Source organism: Sciurus vulgaris (assembly GCF_902686455.1).
Source record: "Sciurus vulgaris genome assembly, chromosome: 18".
Classification (NCBI taxonomy): Eukaryota; Metazoa; Chordata; class Mammalia; order Rodentia; family Sciuridae; genus Sciurus; species Sciurus vulgaris.
In genome coordinates, this window is record NC_136479.1 from 17,811,796 (window position 1) to 17,830,296 (window position 18,501).

Sequence of the window (18,501 nt, forward strand, 5' to 3'; positions counted from 1 at the left end):
TCTTTCAGCTCTTTCTTTTTTAATTGAGGCAAAGTTCGCATCTCACAGGACTTACCATGACCTATCTTAAAGTAGAGCATCCAGTGGCATTTAGTACATTCACCATTTGGGTAACCATCATCAATTTCTAGTTCCAATAACTTTTCATCACCCCTAAAAAAAGTCCTTACTTGTGAAGCTGTCAGCCCTCTCTCTGCTTCCCCCTGCCCCCCGCCTCTGGCTACTACTAGTTTACTCCTTGTCTGTGGATTTACTTCCTCCAGATGTCTGGTATAAATGGATCATACAATATACCACCTTTTGAGTCTGGGTACACACATGTTCATAGCTGCACTATTCCCAATAGTCAAAAAGTAGAAACAACCAAAATGTTCATCAACTGACGAATGGATTTTGAAACTAATCTCTCTCAACCACGGAATATTATCCAGCCTTGAAAAGGAGTGAGAAGAACAAACTGTGCTGTGATGCACCTTGAAAACTATTCTCCTACATCAAAGGAGCCAGTCTTTCTTATGGGCTTTGTGGAAGCTTCTTAGAAAACTTTCAGTGAATCCTGGGAGCAGGCCAGGGAGAGTGACACGAAAGTCAGAAGTCAACTTTTCACCCAGACCGGACAGAATCGCCCTCTTATCAGCTTATCTCACTGCATGGGCCTCTTAGCTGTTGCTGTTAATCCCGTTAACACTCTGGTTGAGCAAATGCCGTGCCAGTGACCCGTCACCAGTTCCCCTGCAATCGCTGTCTGTTGCTTAAACAGGTTGAACCCGATTAATGTTGAAACTGCTTTTTTCCTTTTCTAGTAAGAGATGCTAAAAACCTGGTGCCAATGGACCCCAATGGCTTGTCAGATCCCTACGTAAAACTGAAACTGATCCCTGATCCCAAAAGTGAGAGCAAGCAGAAGACCAAGACCATCAAGTGCTCCCTCAACCCTGAGTGGAACGAGACGTTCAGATTGTAAGTGGAAACCCCGCAGCCGGTGTGGGCGGTGCTTCGGTTCCTTCCTTCCTTCCTTTCTTTCTTTTTTTGCACCTGCATTTTTGTAGTATGAGCTCAGTAAAAGAGCTAATTTTTCTCCCTCTGAGGCACAGGGGATTCGAACTGCGGCCCTTGCGCATGCTAGGCATGCGCTCTCCGAGAGGAGCCATTCCTTCAGCTCCAGAGCTGGTTTTTAAGTAGAGTTGAGTGTGCCCGCGGCGGGGCTGGGCTGGGAACGGGCGGGTGGGGGTGCTCGTGGAGGCGGGTTGTGGGGGAAGCCGTGGGTCTCCATCAATACACCCTGTAGCCTGTGGTGACAGCCTGTCTGGGGCCGAGTTTAGGGATGATGCTGGGTCTGCCACCACGGGGAGTCCTCCGCCAACTTCCACTGAGGATCTTCCCTGGCCAGCGCGCCAAGAATCCGGGGGTTGCTTTTTTCCATGGCTCTGTGTCTGCAGGTGTTCATGACAACAGCCGGTATTTATTGAGCATATACTATGTGTAATAAGTGAGTCACATGATCTGACTTCACTGGCTCCTTTTATTCCCATTTTTTTCAGATAGGGTTTATAAAAATTTCAGAATGTGGCCCATAGCAAATATAAGGAGGGGTGTGGTTCAGCCTCAGTCTGACTTTGGACTTTGGACTTGCCTCCTGCCACAGGCTGAATGCACGGGTCCTTGCCGGGTGTCCGTCTCAGGATAAAACTAGGAACCCTCTCCAGCTCAGTCAAGGCGGCGCCTCAGAACAGGCACTTCCCCCGAGGGCCCTTGTCTCCGTGCATTTTCTCAGTCTCCTCCTCGACCCACTTTGTGTGAACATACTCACAGACTTACCCAGCCGTGTAACTGACACCTGTATTTCTCACAGTGACTGTCGGTAGGACTTCCCAAACCCCAGGGATAGTAGGGTACAAAACAGCAGAAGGAGGTAGAACTCTTCTGGTGGGAGCTGACCTGGGTCTTCCTCCTGTTCAGCCACAGGCTGTCGACCAGGAGAAGCCCCCGCTCCCTGGGGAGTGGAAGCTGAGTGTGTTTTCCCGGCAGCAACTTGTAACGTTTAAAATTTCTCCCTCCGGGTCTTGTCCTCTTGTTCGATGCATCTGCTTGAAAAATCACAGCAGGCTCCTCTGGCTTCTCTCTTCTCTCTTTGCAGTCAGCTGAAAGAGTCAGACAAAGACAGAAGGCTCTCCGTAGAGATCTGGGATTGGGATCTGACCAGCCGGAATGACTTCATGGGGTCTTTGTCCTTTGGGATTTCTGAACTGCAGAAAGCTGGTGTGGATGGCTGGTAAGAAAGATTTAGCTTTGGAAACTACAGTATGGTCTAGTCCATTGGATGTGGGATTGCATGTGTTTTCCTTTTTCCCCTAAAAGCGCAATATAAGCCGGGCATAGTGGCACACTCCTGTGATCCTGAGCAGCTCTGGAGGTTGAGGCAGGAGGATTGCAAGTTCAACACCAGCCTCAGCAATAGAGCAAGACTCTAAGCAACTTAGGGAGACCCAGTCTCAAAATAAAAAATTTAAAAAAGGGCTGGGATGTGGATCAGTGGGTAAGCACCTCTGGGTTCAATCCCTGGTACCAAAAATTTTTTTTAAAAAGTGCAACATAAAATCAGAGGCCAGAGGCTGACTAGTAGCTTGGATCTGCTTCACAAATATGTCCTGTTTGGTCCTCATCTTAAAAAGGAATTAGTTGCTAGTATTTTAAAAATGTGGGGCTAGGGACAGCCCTAGAGACTAGTTGACAAGCCAATGCCCCCTGTAGGTCAGGCATGGGTTTCTGTTGGCCACAGTCCTCACCACTCCCTATTAATGGCCTCTGCCCCTCTTGATGCTGTGATAGGACTTGATCAGCCCCACCAGCACTGAAGTGGCTCTTAGTTTGCCCGACAGGTCTGAGTGATAAGGAGCTGTGTCGTCACTGAGCGTCCTCAGCCCATCTGGCTATGTTGTGTGTGTGCCCTTTCTTCTCGAGTTTTTGCAAAAACTCCTCATTCAACATTTTCAGCAGAGGCTGGTCAACCCCCTGGGCCCTTCACACTTACCTGAGCCAGAATTGAGAGTCCAACTTGGCACTGTCACTTTGGGAAGAGTGACTGTTTTTATTCCTTTGAGATAAATTGTCCTACTTCTGAATCATCTCCTCTGGGATTTTTTGGCTCCAAGTGAAAGAAAATGAAAAGCATCACCCTGGTGTAGCAAGCAGGAGGGTCTCTGCTGGACCTCCATCTGTCCTTGGCCTTATTCAGCTCCTGACCTCCTTGTCCCTGATCCATGGTTTCCATCGGCTCTCATTCAAGGGTGTTCTGTGTCTCCCAGGTTCAAGGTGCTAGGGATCCATCCAGGTATAGGACAGACAGGTGCTCATGGAGCCTAGCACAGGTCAGCGTGGGGTGGGGTGAATGACACCAATAGAAATCCGTGAGCACGTGACCATGGATCTGAAGAGCTCAGGGGCTCTGGGTGCACCAAGAAAAATAAAAAGGTGCATTATATAAAGTGCAATTCACAAATGGTCAGGAACACAATCTTCCTACACTGGATTCCTTAGCTCAGTAATGCAGAAATCAGCAGGAATAAATGGCTGATTCCACAGAAGTCTTGAGAAACAGGTGGATAATCTGCAGAAAAAGGAATGCATGATTTTTTCCAGTTCCATCCATTGATCTGCAATTTTCTTCTTTACGGCTGAATAATATTCTATTGTGTATCTAATACCACAGGAAAGGGAGGAAGGGTTCCCGGGATACTGATACCATTCCACTTGTGTGCATTTTGTGAAAATTCATCAGCCCTCATGTTTAACTTGCCTACGTTTCTGCATACATGTTGTACACTAATAAAAATTTAAAGATAAAATGTGAAAAAAAAAAAAAAAGGAATGCAGAAATAATCTAAGTTAAATGGAAAACCGTCTGATAAACAGGGCAGTCGAATCGCAGTCTTTGGAGTTAGCTTAACTTACCAGACTGGGGTGGGGGGGGATGATCTCACCTGTTTTCTTAAAGTTAACATCTCTCTTTGCAGACGAGGGAGGCCATCTGGTCCCGACTTGGTTGTGAATAATACTTTAAACAAAGCAATATTACTGTGAGGAAGGAGCTGCCTAATTAGGAAATGCTCTCGCATGACATGGAAAGGTCACACAATCATCCTTTTTTATTTTTTTCTTCCTTCCCCAAGTTTTGGAAATTTTTTTTAACTAACATATGGATGCTTTGACTTCGCAGAGTTCTGCTTTTGCTGACTCACACGTAGGGCGCTTCTTTCTCTTTAAGTAGAGTTGCAAGAGGTGAAAGAGGAGGGATGCGTGGTTCCCAGGGGGTGGCGGTGAGACGAGAGGACGTCTTCCCAATAATGATGATTGTAGCAGCAGCAGCCACCCTGCACTGACCAGCTGTCGGACACTGGCTGCAGGAGAGATGCGGCCTCTCTGTCTCTTTCCAAAATGAACTCAGACTTTCTCACGGTGGCCACGGGGAAGGCTCCTCGGCTGCACGTGAAGCCACCTGGGCTTCACCGTTCTGCAGAGGCGGTTCCTGAGCCAGGGCCGCTGAGGGAGGTGTGGCCCCACCGGGCTTTGGTGCACCCTCAGCGCTGGGGCCCAGCACCGGCCTGCGGGCTCCCATTGCGAGGTCCCCTCACTCGCGTGCCCTCTGGGTTCAGCCCCAGGCCATGGCCGCGCCCCATTTTTGTCAACACATCTGGGACCCCTCGTTCCTGCCTCTCCTCCATGGAGAGCTCCGAGGGCTGCCCCAGAGGCCTGCGTCTTTCCCCTCCCTCTCCGGCTGCCGTGATGACCTTGTCCCTGCCAAGGACTGTGCCCGGGGCCACCCTTAGGTCACCTGCCTCTCCCCGCCTCCTCGCCCTTCTCCTTCCCCTGGGTCCCCAGGTCCAGAACTTGCGCCGAGGCCTCCGTGCGTGGCTGGCCGGCGCCCGCCGGGTCCTCTCGAGCAATAAAGCAATTTTAAATAATCGTTCACGTGAAACAAGGGTCTACTTAAAACAATTTTACCGAGGGGATCGTAACAAGCGCTGTATGTGTAGTTGATCGAACCAAAGGAAAATATAAACGACATCATAATAAGGTGGGATTAAGAGGCAGAGACGCCCGGAGCGGGAGAAGGCTTAATGGTAGGAGCAGTGCACCAGGAACAAGCCCAACGCTCAGCGGCCTTGACCCCTAGGTCCTCAGTTGATTCTCCCAACAATTCCAGGGACAGCATCATTCCCAAGAATCAGAGTTAAGCCATGTGTTAGGGACACAGAGCTCGTAAGTGACAGTACTGAAGTTTGGGTGCGGATCTCTGCGCGGCCAGAGCCTGAGTAGATGCCATAAGCTCCTGGCCCGCACATGACGGAGGCGGGCGACGAGCCAACCTCGGACCAGCGAGCTTTCCTTATTCTGCAGCGAAGTCAATCCATCAGGCACCGAGGGCTCGTCTTCTGGGTGTGGAGCTGGCCCAGGTTCCAGAAGGAGTCTGGGTTTCGTAGTTCACCATGAGGGTGGATCAACCACTGGAGACGGCGGACGTGCCGTGCCGCTGGGACAGTCAGGGACCTAGTTGTGCAGGTGAAACTGTAGCTCAGGAAGGCCGTTGGGAAAACCTGAAACTCACTGTCCCTGGGAAAAGCTCGGAACTCGGTGTTCAGGGCTTGCCTTCCTCCTCTGGGACCCGCTGCTACCTGGAGCGTCCCTATTTGCTCTCCTCCTTCCAGGACTCACCTGCAATGGGGCAGGTCCAAGTCCAGGTCCAAGTCCAGGGCCCAGCGGTTCAGTCTCCGCCTCCTCCCTTCAGGCCCCACTGGGGCTGGGAAGGGGTCAGTGTTTGCGTAGGTGGAGATGCTGGGGATGAACCCGGGGCTCCACTGTTACTGGGAAAGGAAGCACTGGGAGAGGTTTGACGTTTGGTTAATTCCCCTCCTTCCTCCCCAGCCATGCTGTCCCTCCGTTTCTCTTGGGGACCTGTCTTGTAGGCGTGTTATTTCCCATAACCCTTCCTATGTGATTCCTATTCCGTCTCCTGACACAGAAGTGGGCAGAGGGCTGGAGGGTAGACAGCTCAGGGTTGACCTTGGCTCTTTCAACTGGATGGAGGCTTTGTGACCTCAGGCAAGTCACTTCCCCTCTCTGTACTATATAGCTTTCTCAGCAGGTATTTGTTCATTCAATTGATTCTAACACCCTCTCTCCACCCCTTAGGATGGTTGTCAAGTGGATGAAATAACTGGGAAGAAACTTTTATAAAATAAAAGCCCTCTTCCAGATTTTGCTGATATTAAAAAAAAAAAATGTCCTCTTTAGATTTAGGACCAAGCAATCTATGATACTGCCTTGGCTCAAAATACGATTCATGTCCCAGGGGTTCTTTGAACACTGTGTGATCTTGGGCCAGACACAGGACCTCTCTGAGACTCAATTTCCCCACCTGGAAGGGAAGGGGCTCCTCCATCTATTCTGTGGTGTGATACAGTCATGCGTCACGTAATGAGAGTCTGGTTCACATAGGCCTGCGACTTCTAAGGTTCTGATGGAGCTAGAATGTTCCTGTTGTCTGGAGACCTCAGCTGCCCTCAGGGCCGGGGCATGCTGTGGGGACTTCCAGTCCCGAAGCCACCGGCCAGACTGCAGCGCGGGAGTGCGGTAGGCTAGACGGTCTGGGTCTGTGTAGGTAGGCTCTGCGATGCACAGGCGTGTGGAGCCATCTAGGGAATCGTTCCTCAGTGTGTGTCCTGTGGTTAAGTGACGCGTGTTTGAAGACCGAGTGACAGGAACAGCAGAGCAGTTGCAGCTGCTCCCAGGTATGGTGCACCTGCCCCAGGCTCCTCCTCTGCCCCCAGGCTCCTCCTCCTCTTCCCAGGCTCCTCCTCCTCTGTCCTAGGCTCCTCCTCTGCCCCAGGCTCCTCCTCCTCCGCCCCAGGCTCCTCCTGCTCTGCCCCAGGCTCCTCCTCCTCTGCCCCACGCTCCTTCTCCTTAGCCCCAGGCTTCTCCTCCTCTACCCCAGGCTCCTCCTGCTCTGCCCCACGCTCCTCCTCCTCCGCCCCACGCTCCTCCTCCTTAGCCCCAGGCTTCTCCTCCTCTACCCCAGGCTTCTCCTCCTCTGCCCCAGGCTCCTCCTCCGCCCCAGGCTCCTCCTCCTCCGCCCCAGGCTCCTCCTGCTCTGCCCCAGGCTCCTCCTCCTCTGCCCCAGGCTCCTCCTCCACCCCAGGCTCCTCCTCCGCCCAGGCTCCTCCTGCTCTGCCCCAGGCTCCTCCTCCTCCGCCCCAGGCTCCTCCTCTGCCCCAGGTTCTTCTTTCGCCTCAGGCTCCTCCTGCTCTGCCCCAGGCTCCTCCTCCTCCGCCCCAGGCTCCTCCTCTGCCCCGCACCTCATCTGCCTCTCCCATTCCTGCTGTCACATCCTCTTCTTTGTTCCCAGTGTTGTTTATTTGCGCTGTCTTTCCCCTCCACATTTGGTGCTTCACCTGTTTTATTTATCTGTTATTTTCCCCCCAAGGAATTAGCTCTGGGATTTGTGGATCAATCTGTCTGTTTTCTCCTAATTTCTCTTAAGTTTATCTTGTGGTTAAAATGAACTCCAGTTGACTATTTTGCTCTTTTTTTATTTCTTTTACCTTGCCCTGCTCTTTAAAAGCCAGGAACAAGTGTTGGAGGGACTGGATCGTTCCTCCAGGCTCCGACGGTCCCGTTCTGGCTTTGTGACTGTCTTGAAGTCTGTAGTTGCGGTTTTCGATTTCCTTTCTCCCTGGCTTGAGGCATGCCGTCCGACCTCTAGAATTAGCTTTGTTGTTTAATTGTTTTTATTGCTAATGTTAAATTATAGTGTCGTGTAGTCAGGGAACACGGCCTGTGTGCCTTTCTTTCTGTCTCTTCTCTTTTTCTCCTTCTTTTCCCCCTTGTATTTTATTCTGTGTTCAGTGTTGCCAAATGTTCTGTGGACATTTCAAAAAAGAAAAAAAAAAAAAAAAAGAAAGATCCATTTGCCATCTGTAGGGTGTTCATCTCAACGCTTATTAATTCTGCCTCACTGAAATGTTCTGATCTCTGACGCCTTTTTATTTTTGTTTTGTTTGCTTCAGCTAAATGTATTATAGCATTTGTTATGGTTTCTCAGGAAAATCATATATAATTTATCATTTCTAATGTTTTTTGGTCTTATCTGTATGTAGCAACATTATTAGCCACATAACTCTTCAGGACTTAGTATGTTGACACAGAGTGTTCTTCGTTGCAGTTAATGCTTTTCCTTGTTGCTGGGCTGCTTCTCGTTGGCTCTTCATTTGTTGAAACTACCTGGCTGGAACGTGCTAAGTGAACAAAGCGGGCCGAAATCTTTGACCCCATAGAGTTTTCTTTCTATTTGGAGAAAAAGAAACATTTTCAAATGAGTGAAAATCAATAGTTGAACACAGAATGTTTGAGAGGGATAAATGTCATGGAGCAAAGTAAATAAGTAATGAGGACAGGGGAATGCCGGGAGAGTGGTGTTCAGGAATGGACTCACGGAAAAGGGGACCTTTGGAAAAGACCCCAAGGGAGTGAGGGAGTGGGCTGTGTGCACATCCAGGGAGAGACTATCTAGATGGAGAGGAGAGCAAGTGCCAAGGTCCTGAGGCAGGAGCGTGCCTGCAGAGTCCGAGGATCAGTGAGGCGGCCCACGGCTGGAGCTGGACCGGAGAGCAGGAGGGGCTGGAGGAGCAGGTCTGGGAGGATGGGGTGGGGCCGGCCGGGCCACGTGCGGCTTTGTAAGGGCTTCGTTGGCGATGGATGGGTCCGCGTTCCCTTGCTCTGATCAGAACACCTGACGAGAACGACTTAGAGGAGAGATCTAACTTGGCCCGTGGTTTCAGAGGTTCAGTCCACGGCCGGCTGGCTGCAGGACCTCATGGCAGAAGGGCGTGGTGGAGAGAAGCAGCTCCACACCAGGCAGCCTGGAAGCAGAGAGGCCGAGAGAGCGGGCGAGGGGCCAGGGACGGTGAGTCACCCAGGGCGCACCCCCAGGGACTTCCCTCCACGAGGTGCCGCCTCTCTGCAGCCCCTTCAGCAGTCAGGACCAATCCAGAGATGCGTCAGAGCGTCAGGACTCCGCCAGTGCCTGGGCCTCACCGCCGAGCTTGCTGCCCCGGCTCCCCACACCCAGGCTGTAGGGACCAGGATCCAAACCATGACGGGCGGGGAGCCGGGGGTGGAGGAGACCCATCTCACGGCCGCACAGGCTGGCAGGTCCTTCTGCCTAGGTCCTTCCCATTTTTTCGTGCTTCATCTTCCTGATTCCTTCGATCTTGTGTAACAAGTGGCACGTGATAGGATGTTTTAACAAAAATAATTTAAAAACATAGCTGAACCCGAAAGTCCTTTCTATAGCAACAAAGTGTTCACATTGTGCTCTGGTCTTGTTGCTGTTGTGATGCTTCAGAAGATTGTTTTTCTTTTCTTTTCTTTTCTTTTCTTTTTTTTTTTTTTTTTTTTGGTTAACTGGGTTGAACTCAGGGGCACTTAACCACTGAGCCACATCCCCAGCCCTATTTTGTATTTTATTTAGAGACAGGGTCTCACTGAGTTGCTTAGTATCTTGCTGTTTCTGAGGCTGGCTTTGAACTTGCAATCCTCCTACCTCAGCCTCCTGAGCAGCTGGGAATACAGGCATGGGCCACCACATCCAGCTTTCTTTCCTTTTTCATTTTCTATTTTTCTCCCCTTCTGAACAGAACTATTTTCTTAAATCATTGTTACCTTAAACTGTTTCTTTAAACTTCATTTTGTTATTTCTAAGAATGACTTCTTTGTCCACTTACAAATAATAATAATAGTAATAATGCTTTAGGATCTTCCTGGGCTATAATTTCTGTTCCATCACTTTGTAGCTGTGTGCCCTGGGCAAGTTGCTTAGCCTCTCTGTGCCTCCTTTCCTCCTTTAGAGGTAATAGTGGTAATTGTGTTAAGAGAATTGTTGTGAAATTAAATTAGTAACATAAATGAGGTGTCTGGTGTCTGATAAAGAGTGAGCACTCAATAAGTGTCAGTCATTTTTATCGACAATTGAACAATTATTGGAAAAATATAAATAAGCGAATACAAAATATTATCCAGAATCTCATGGCCCAGAAATCATCACAATACTCTTTAGAGTCTGCGTGAGTGTGTGTGTGTGTGTGTGTGTGCAGGTGTGTGTGTGTGTGAAACAATGAAATTTGGTAGTAGTACTATGTGGGAGCCTACACTTTTCTCCTAATGATCTACATTAAACCTTTTCCTCTGTTATTTAATGATCTTGGGCAACATCAATTTTAATAGCTTCATGCAATGCATTCTGTGGATCTGCCTCAATTATATAACCATATCCTTATTATAAGGTGTACAAGGCTTATTTTTAAAACAGTTCTGCAATAAACATACTTGCAACAAAATCTTTGTGTGCATACCTTTAATTTTTTCCTAATAAATTCCTTGGTCTGGAATTGATGGCTTTGAGGATATAGGCATTACCAAAGTATTTGCCAATACAGCCTATCTTTTTAAAAATCGCCTTGCATCTGAACAAAGTTGCATGAGATTTTTTTTTTTTTTAATTTCACTCACACTTTGGCATCTGGTATTCTAAATTTCCAACACATGATGCAAAGATTATACATATTTTACTTATTATTGATGTTGAGCATTTTTATTGTATATTGCCCTTTGTTTATATCTGTAAATGATTAGGTCTTGTCTTTTGCCTTTTCTTTTTGATTTATAAGAACTTTTATATAAGAAAGTTATTAATATGGTCTTTGCCGACATTTGTGTTGCAATAGTCTTCCCTCATGTTGGATATTAATTTGGGTAACATGCATTTTTTGGTGGTATAGAAAGCATTCAGTTTAACGCGACTCTAACATGATACATATCAAGTCAACTGCCAGAAAAATCTCTCACATTTGTCTTTGAATTCACTAATTGTTCTCTGAGTTATCCATCCTTTGTTCATTGTCTGTAATGGATTTTTAAGTTCAGTGATTAAGATTTTTCTTCTGAAAGGGGACTCTCCAAATTTCAGATTTTCCCCTTTTCATCCGTACATTAATCTCTTGAGCACCATTGAAAATGCGAAGGACACTTTTTTTGAACTTCCTGGTGACGAAGGTTCTGTTCCGTAGGAGGTTCTGATCTGATTCCTCATTATTTCTTTTCGTTGGGTCCACTTGAGTTTTTTACCTACCGGTTGCCCTTCTCTATTGAACCCTTCCCCACAGCAAGATGAGCACAGAAATGAAGAGTGTCCCTATCCTAAACTTTCTGATCCAGACCAAGGGCCACAGGAGTCTTGCTGTTTGGGGAATTCCATTGTGTCGTATCGGGTGTCCTGTTCCCTGTGTGTATTTGAGGGAGACTACAGCTAGGGACAGCTGGGTAACAAGCAGCCCTACTGCCTGATACAGAGACGTCACCACCATCTTGGTCCCGTGTGTCTCAAAGCCAGAAGGAGTGCCGGCTCTTCTCTTCTAACGGGGCCCTCGCCTCATTCGAGGGTAGCAAGCCCTCAGTTACTCTGAATCCACGTCTTCTGGCCGTACTCCTCATGGTTTGTGTATGGCAGGCGGCCAGGCCTCTGTCTGCTACTCCAGGTGCTGATACAGCGTGGTGCCAGAACTGGGATGGGGGTGGTGACCTTCACCCACTGCCTAGTCTGACCCAGGGCTAATGGTTGGGGTCTGTCGGGGTCCCCTTTACCAAGGACAGCTGGTCAATCCCCCTTTATCTGTGTTTTCAAAAGCATGAGCCTCTGGATAGCACATGATTGGGGCAATCTATTCTGTGCTCCTTCCGTTCTTCATCCGACTACAAAGAGAAGGCCCCGGAGCATTCTGCTACCTCCCCAGCCCTCTTTGACGCTGACTCTTTGCTGCCCCATGTTAAAATGGCAGGGGACAGGTGTTAGGCTCAGGGTTTTGGTTAACTGATACCTTCTACCAGAACTTGAGTAGCACTGATTGGCATTGATCTACCTTTTACTTAAAAAAACAGTTACTTTCTATTTGTAAGAAGTGACATTGAGGGGCCTGGGGTGGTGGCTCAGTGGGTAGAGCGCTAGCCTATCAAGTGTGAGGCCCTGGGTTCCATCCTCAGCACCACGTACAAATAAATGAATAAAATAAAGGTCTATTAACATCTATAAAAAGTATTTTTTTTTAAAAGGAAGTGACATTGACTTTCTTTTCAAGCAGGAGATAGAAAGTATTTTTTTTTTTTTTTTATTGAATTTGGGTGCTGGGAATGGAGCCCAGGACCTTGGACATTCTAAGCACACCACTGAACTACACCCCCAAGGCCAGAAAGTGTCCTTTAAAAGATAATTTATTTTAAAAAAATCAAAACAGATGTTTAAATGAGAAGCATTATGTAAAACAAAGCACAGCTTTAACAGAATCCACCAAGGCTGTGAGTGGAGAAAGTATGCCCAACAACACCCCGAGTTCTCTCACCATCACTTAATTGGTGGAAGTTTCTGGAAGCCCTTGCTGCATGCACAGCACCCTTCCTGGTTTCCAGCGCCCGTACAGATGGTCCCTGACTTTTCTATTTGTTTGGGTGACTTCAGTGGAAATTTGGAGGAAGAGAGCCAGGTATTAAATGTGGAGGCGTGGCGGTCACCTCGTCCTCTCGGTCCTGAATCACCTCTCCCCCCTTATTTCTGGAAGCTGCCCTAGAAGATTTGTGAAGGGAGAAAAGGAACCCGACCCACACCATCCGCTTAGTGAGGGAGAAGCTTTGGGGGTGAGGATGGGGGCGCCTCGGGAATGTCGCTTCCAGTCCTGGTGCTCAGCGCCTGTCTGGTTGGAAGCACACCGAAGCCACCACGCTGCGAGCAGAGCATTAGCATCGGTAGCGCCGTCTGCACCACGTGTGATCGCTGGCGGAAGGTCACCTGTCACACTGAGCGCTTCCCAGCGCATTGTCACATGTCAATCACGAGGCTGCGGGAAAGGACCTTCCTTCCAACTCGTGGATGTGAAATGCCAAGGCGCAGAGCCTGCCCGGCGTCCCCAGGGCCACCCGAGGAAGCTGGGACAGAGGTGGGCTTGGACCAGCCATGCTGTGACTTGGGGTCCAAGGGACACTGTGTCTTCAGAGCACGTTGGGCAGGTTCCTGCAAAGAAGAGGAGCACTGTGAAGACCGTGGTCACCTGAGTACAGCCCACGGCCTGGTGCCAGGTGGCAACCTTCATAGAGCAGAAGGAGCTGAAGGACTGGCGAGGGGGAGGGGGACACTTTTACAGCGGGGATCGTCCCAGCCCCACTCAGAGCCAGAACGCACTTAGGGACAAAAAGAAAAAGAAAAACACTAATAGTGCAAAATGACCAACAAAGTGTGTGTGTGTGTGTGTGTGTGTGTGTGTGTGTGTGTGTGCACATGTGCGTGTGCATGCGCCCCGTGTGCAGAGAGAACTTGGCGTCCTGTATAAACACAGAACATACCCCCCCATGTCCTTGGAAGACGGGTGGTGGATCCCCCATGCTTGGGACTAGAAGGGTTTTGCCTTCAGACTCTGAGTTTGATTTTGGAACATTGGCATAGTGACCTCTCTTGGGGAAGGGACTCGAGTCTCAACACACCTCACTTGTATTTCACATACGGCTCGCACACGGAGGTGGCAGGTCACGTTATGCACCGCATTGAGTGAATCTGTGCACCAAGGGAGGTTTCAGAGTGGGATTGAGCGTTGGAGCATTTAAGACTTTGAATCTTCGGGCTAGGGATGCACAACTCATAGTTACCAAAATATGGTATGAAATATGAGCATCCTTGGCTACAAACGCACGCACGCACCAGAAACCCAAACCCCAACCCAGCAAAACAGAAAAAAACGCTCAACCTGTTTTTCAAAAGTAGAGCTTTTTGTAGGCACCTTCTTACAGGCAGCCCAACGGACTAGTATCAAACAGTGGAACCTGTCCTGACCCCTTGTCTCCCTTCAGGTTTAAGTTACTGAGCCAGGAGGAGGGCGAGTACTTCAACGTGCCTGTGCCCCCGGAAGGAAGCGAGGGTAATGAAGAACTGCGTCAGAAATTCGAGGTGAGCTCCTTTCTCTCTGCGTCAGTGGGAACCGGGGCCTGTCCTTGGGGTGGTCTTTCCCCAGACCCGTCAGAACCCGGCCTTGGTGGGAGTTTTCCAGCTCATGGAAAACTCCTATGTATACTTCAAGACCCCAGTGAAGTGTCTGTTCCCTGCCCCGTGGAAGTGTCCCTGCCTCCCTGTCCTCATTCGCAGTTAGACATTTCCTTGAACTGAGCTGGTTCACTTCCCAGGTTGTTTTGATGGTGATTTGGACTGGAATGCGTGAAAAAACTCGACAGAGTAGTTATCTGTTTCAGAGGCAGGTCAGCTAGGCTTGCTGACAGATGGAGTCTGGACTTGAATCCGTCAGCAGGACAGTGCCAGGCAAGGGAATTCATTGTGCTGGTGACCTCGTGAAGCACCTCAGGGGTGGATCGTCCTAGAGAATCATTCCATCAAACAGTCCTTGACTCTGACCGTGGCTATATTTTTGCTGCTCTGCTTCTACCTCAGATAAGCCTCTTCCATTCGCTGGGGACATGCGATCCCCTTTTAGCTAGGAGCAGCGTGTGTGCAGGACACACCCTAGTTTTACAAAGAAAATGTTTTGGGGATGATGAGTTTGAGTTATACGTCATAGTTCCACAAGGGAAAACAAATTACTTTGCACACTCAAATTTAATGTACTGAATCTGTTGGGAAACCATCGATTTTAGATAAGCCATGATGACCTACTAACCCTGGGAAAATGTATAAAATAGCAGATCTAAAATGAGGTGAATGATTATTATTTATTTAATAATCACCCAAGAAAATTGAAAATTAGTTGGATATGGTGGTACACACCCATAATCCCCATGACTCAGGAGGCTGAGATAGGAGGATTGCAAGTTCAGGACCAGTGTTGGCAACTCAGTGGGACCCTGTTTCAAAATAAAAATTAGCAAGGGCTGGAGTATGACTCAGTGGTAAAGCATCTTTGAGTTTCATCGCAAGTACTGCAAGAAGAAAGGAAGAGAAAGAGGGAGTGAGGGAGGAAGGAAGGGAAAAAAAAGGAAGGAAGGAAGGAAAAGGAAGGAAGGAAGGAAGGAAGGAAGGAAGGAAGGAAGGAAGGAAGGAAGGAAGGAAGAAAGAAAGAAAAAGAAAGAAAGAAAGAAAGAAAGATTGATTTGAAAAAATATGGCCATATAAAGCTCTGTGAAAGAGAGTTCAGGTATTTTGAGAACACAAAAGGAGTGTGGCCTTGTCTGAGAAGACAGGGAAAAGTGTCAGGGGGAAATTGCAATGGAAGTTAACCAAGTAAGAGGTGGAAAAGAACCCTTTATTCAAAGAGAACAGCATGTGCAAAGGCCCTGTGGTGGGGTATTACAGAGAAACTATGTGAGACTGAAGGAAGGCTAGTGTGAGCAGAGCAGAAACAGTCAAGGGTGGGTGAGTTCAAGGTCATGCTGAGGAAGTGGGGATCTACTAGCAGGCTATGCTGGCCTTGGTAAGGATTCTGGCATCTATTTCAAGAGTCATGTTGATTTCCTTCGACTTGACAGAAATAACACGTAAGTATCTCTGGGTCCCTTGTCTTGGCTCTGATGATAGCAATGGTTCTGAACAGAGTGGGGTCTCTCTTCCTGGAAATGAAGTGAAATACACAACCTTGACCTTGGACTTATCAGTCATTCCCCGGTGACCTTGATCCCTGAAGGTCACTCCTGTAGAACCTGCTCAAAGCCAGACAAATTCATAAGAGAATCTTCCCACCAAGTAGAGCCGAAAACTGGATGCCTTTAGAAAAATTAGAACAGCAGGGCAGTCCTTCCTGAGAAGTCTCCCCGTCTCTTCTCCACAGCTTCCTGACGAGGTGGTATTCATTTGCTGCTGTGTTAAGACTGTAAGATTGTGGGTGAAAAACAAAAAAACAAAACAAAAAATAAAAACACAAGGCTGCTATTTTCTTGTATAAAATGAAGTCTCAGTTTTTGCAAAATGATTTCTTCTGTCCTGGGGCAGCTGGGGTGACATTTCAGAACACCAAGGAAAACATTTTCTGCACAAACAGAGCATTTGTCTGGACCAGTAATTGGCTTGAAGTAAGGGACTATTTTATCTGCATGCAACAAAATGTGTCCCTTTATTTCTAGCAAGAGCCTGTGAATGCTTGTTTATGCCTGAATTATAATCGCTCCATACCATAGTTGTTGATTAAAAAAATGTTTCCAGCAGACCGAAAATTGTTCCCAGGCACACAGAGGAATTTCAGTTGACCTTGAACTTGAGAGATGTAATCCCTGTGCAATAACCAATTAGCACCCAGAATGACTCAGAAATTACTTTCAAGCCTCTCATCTGGAGGAATTCTGAGTGATGGCTAAACGGAACGGCGGGGACCGGGGTAATGGGGTTTCATGGTAGGGTGAGCCTGGTGCCGTTCCCACACGTGGTACATTTCAGGTTGCCAGACTGGCTCTGGGGCCTGCAGTCTGACCGTGGCCTCGCTGACCGGCCAGGGGAGGGAAGACTCTTCAGGGAGTTTTAAAATGGGGATTTCTGACAGTTTTGAATTTTTAAAAAATATAACCGAGTGCTTATTACGTGCCACTTACTATTCTAAGTGCTTTAAAATTTGAACTCATTTTAATTCCATCCTCATCAACAACCCTGAATGGTAGGTACTATCATCCTTCCCATTTTTTTCTCAGGAAAGTAGTTTTTTCCAAGGTCCCCAAGCTGGTCCTTGTTCCCGGTTTGAGTTTCCCCAGAAATAGACCATCATAGGGATTCGAGTGGAAGTGGTTTATTTGGGAATTGATCCCTGGAAGCACTGTCCTGTGTGGCAGGAGAAGTAAGACAGGAAAGGAAAAAACTCACCAACCCGACACCCCACAGGGACGTTCTGGAAACTTCCAGGAGCACCCTTTCCCCTAGCAGATAATAAAATCCAGGAATGCCGAATTGCCTGATGTGAGATGGTTCTGTGTGTGCATGGAGCTTGTGCACGGTCCTCCCCAATACTTGGCCATTTCTAGATGACTCGTCGTCTCAAAAGCAATGTCACTGCTGTGTAAACAGCGGTCAGGCTGCACCGTCCAGGGGATAATGGCGAGGGAAAAGTCTGCACGTGTTTAATATGGATATGATTTTTTTCTGGATATTCTGTATCTACAGAAGGTTGAATCCACAGAGGCGGAACTGCGAGACCTCGGCCAACTGAATGAATTAGCCAGCTGTGAGCAACTGGGGTTTAATCCTGCTGCAGGACTTGCTCAGAATGCTGCTTGAGTTTCCCAATCGAGGGACAGGAAGCTGAGGGATTAGCCCCAGCTCCCTTCCTTGGCTGGTTGAGGGCTGTCTCCAGGAGAATTCACGCACCAGCGCTTTCAACATGCCTGGCTCCTGGGCTGTGCTCCCTCCCGCAGCCAGAGCAGGAGCCCAGAGGCAGAGTCACAGGTGTTTGCAGTGGTGCGAAGACCCCAGCTGTGGGGAGGAGCCAGCCAGAGGGTCTTGGCAGGAGCCCCTCTGTGCAGTGGAGCCTGGTGGTCCTACGCAGGTTGCTTGGATTCGAATCCCAGTTCTGCCTCTTCCTTGCTGGGTGACTGTCGGCCAGTTGCTTCACCTCTCTGAGCTTCTGACTGGCCGTCTGTAACATGGGGAATTGCAACACCTCTTACCTCACCAGGTTATGTGAGGATTCCATGAGGTCACCGTTAGGAGTGTTCAGAGAGACGTCGGGTGCTGCTGCTGGTGGTGTGGTTGTTAGCTTCCCCTCTGAATGAAGCAAGCTCAGAACGTTCTTCTGCTTTGGGGCTGGGGAGAATCTCCAGGGACTCCTGGCATATGGGGTCTTTGCCTCCACGGGTGGGCAGCAGGAAGGCCTGGGCTAGCTCCTTGTAGGGACTGAAGCTGCTGAGGAGCCTGCAGTGTAAGCCAGGGCAGGTGTGGATGGTCTCGGTCAGAGTCTGGAGCCTGGCCACTGACAGCCTTCGCTGTGCCCTAGAGGTTCTGGAAGCCGCCACTGCTAGTGGATCCCTGTTTCTGAAGACATAGCTTACCCAGCAAGAGAAAGGACCGTTTTCAATTTGGGATCGACTTTGCAATGTCCCCTCTTTGATGGAATATCTGCTGGGCACAAGGCTATTTGGAACCGTGGGACATTTAGAAGGACACATGACAAGTTCTCGTTCTCTTAAAACTCATTGTGTTGGGGGGTCACAAGCCCAAATGTTGCAGGAGCCAGGCGGATACCAGGAAAGGAGAAAAGCCTCATCCACCCAGATCTACTTTTTCCAAAGAAGCCCAGCATCTGGGTTTTTAGGAGACATCTCCTGACTTTCAACAGTTGGCATCTGATTTAAATATTAAATCAAAAACAAACACTGAGCAGAGCAGACCAGCAGCCTTATTAGACTTGCGACCTAGATTTGAGAAGTTGAAGAGACGTGGGGCATGAGTTCATTTTCTGTTGCTATAACAAAATACCCGAAGCTAGA

At 48.6% G+C, this 18,501-nt stretch overlaps 1 protein-coding gene across 3 annotated transcripts in view; it reads left to right on the forward strand.

The window, feature by feature from the left end:
* The window catches only part of PRKCB (protein kinase C beta), a 306,697-nt gene that overhangs the window by 203,794 nt on the left and 84,402 nt on the right, over positions 1-18,501 (forward strand). For all 3 annotated transcript variants that reach the window (XM_079121179.1, XM_079121181.1, XM_079121180.1), the window contains 3 exons: positions 804-960; positions 2,138-2,272; positions 13,942-14,038. In XM_079121179.1, the coding sequence (XP_078977305.1) occupies positions 804-960; positions 2,138-2,272; positions 13,942-14,038 (389 nt within the window). The remainder of the gene's footprint in view (positions 1-803; positions 961-2,137; positions 2,273-13,941; positions 14,039-18,501) is intronic.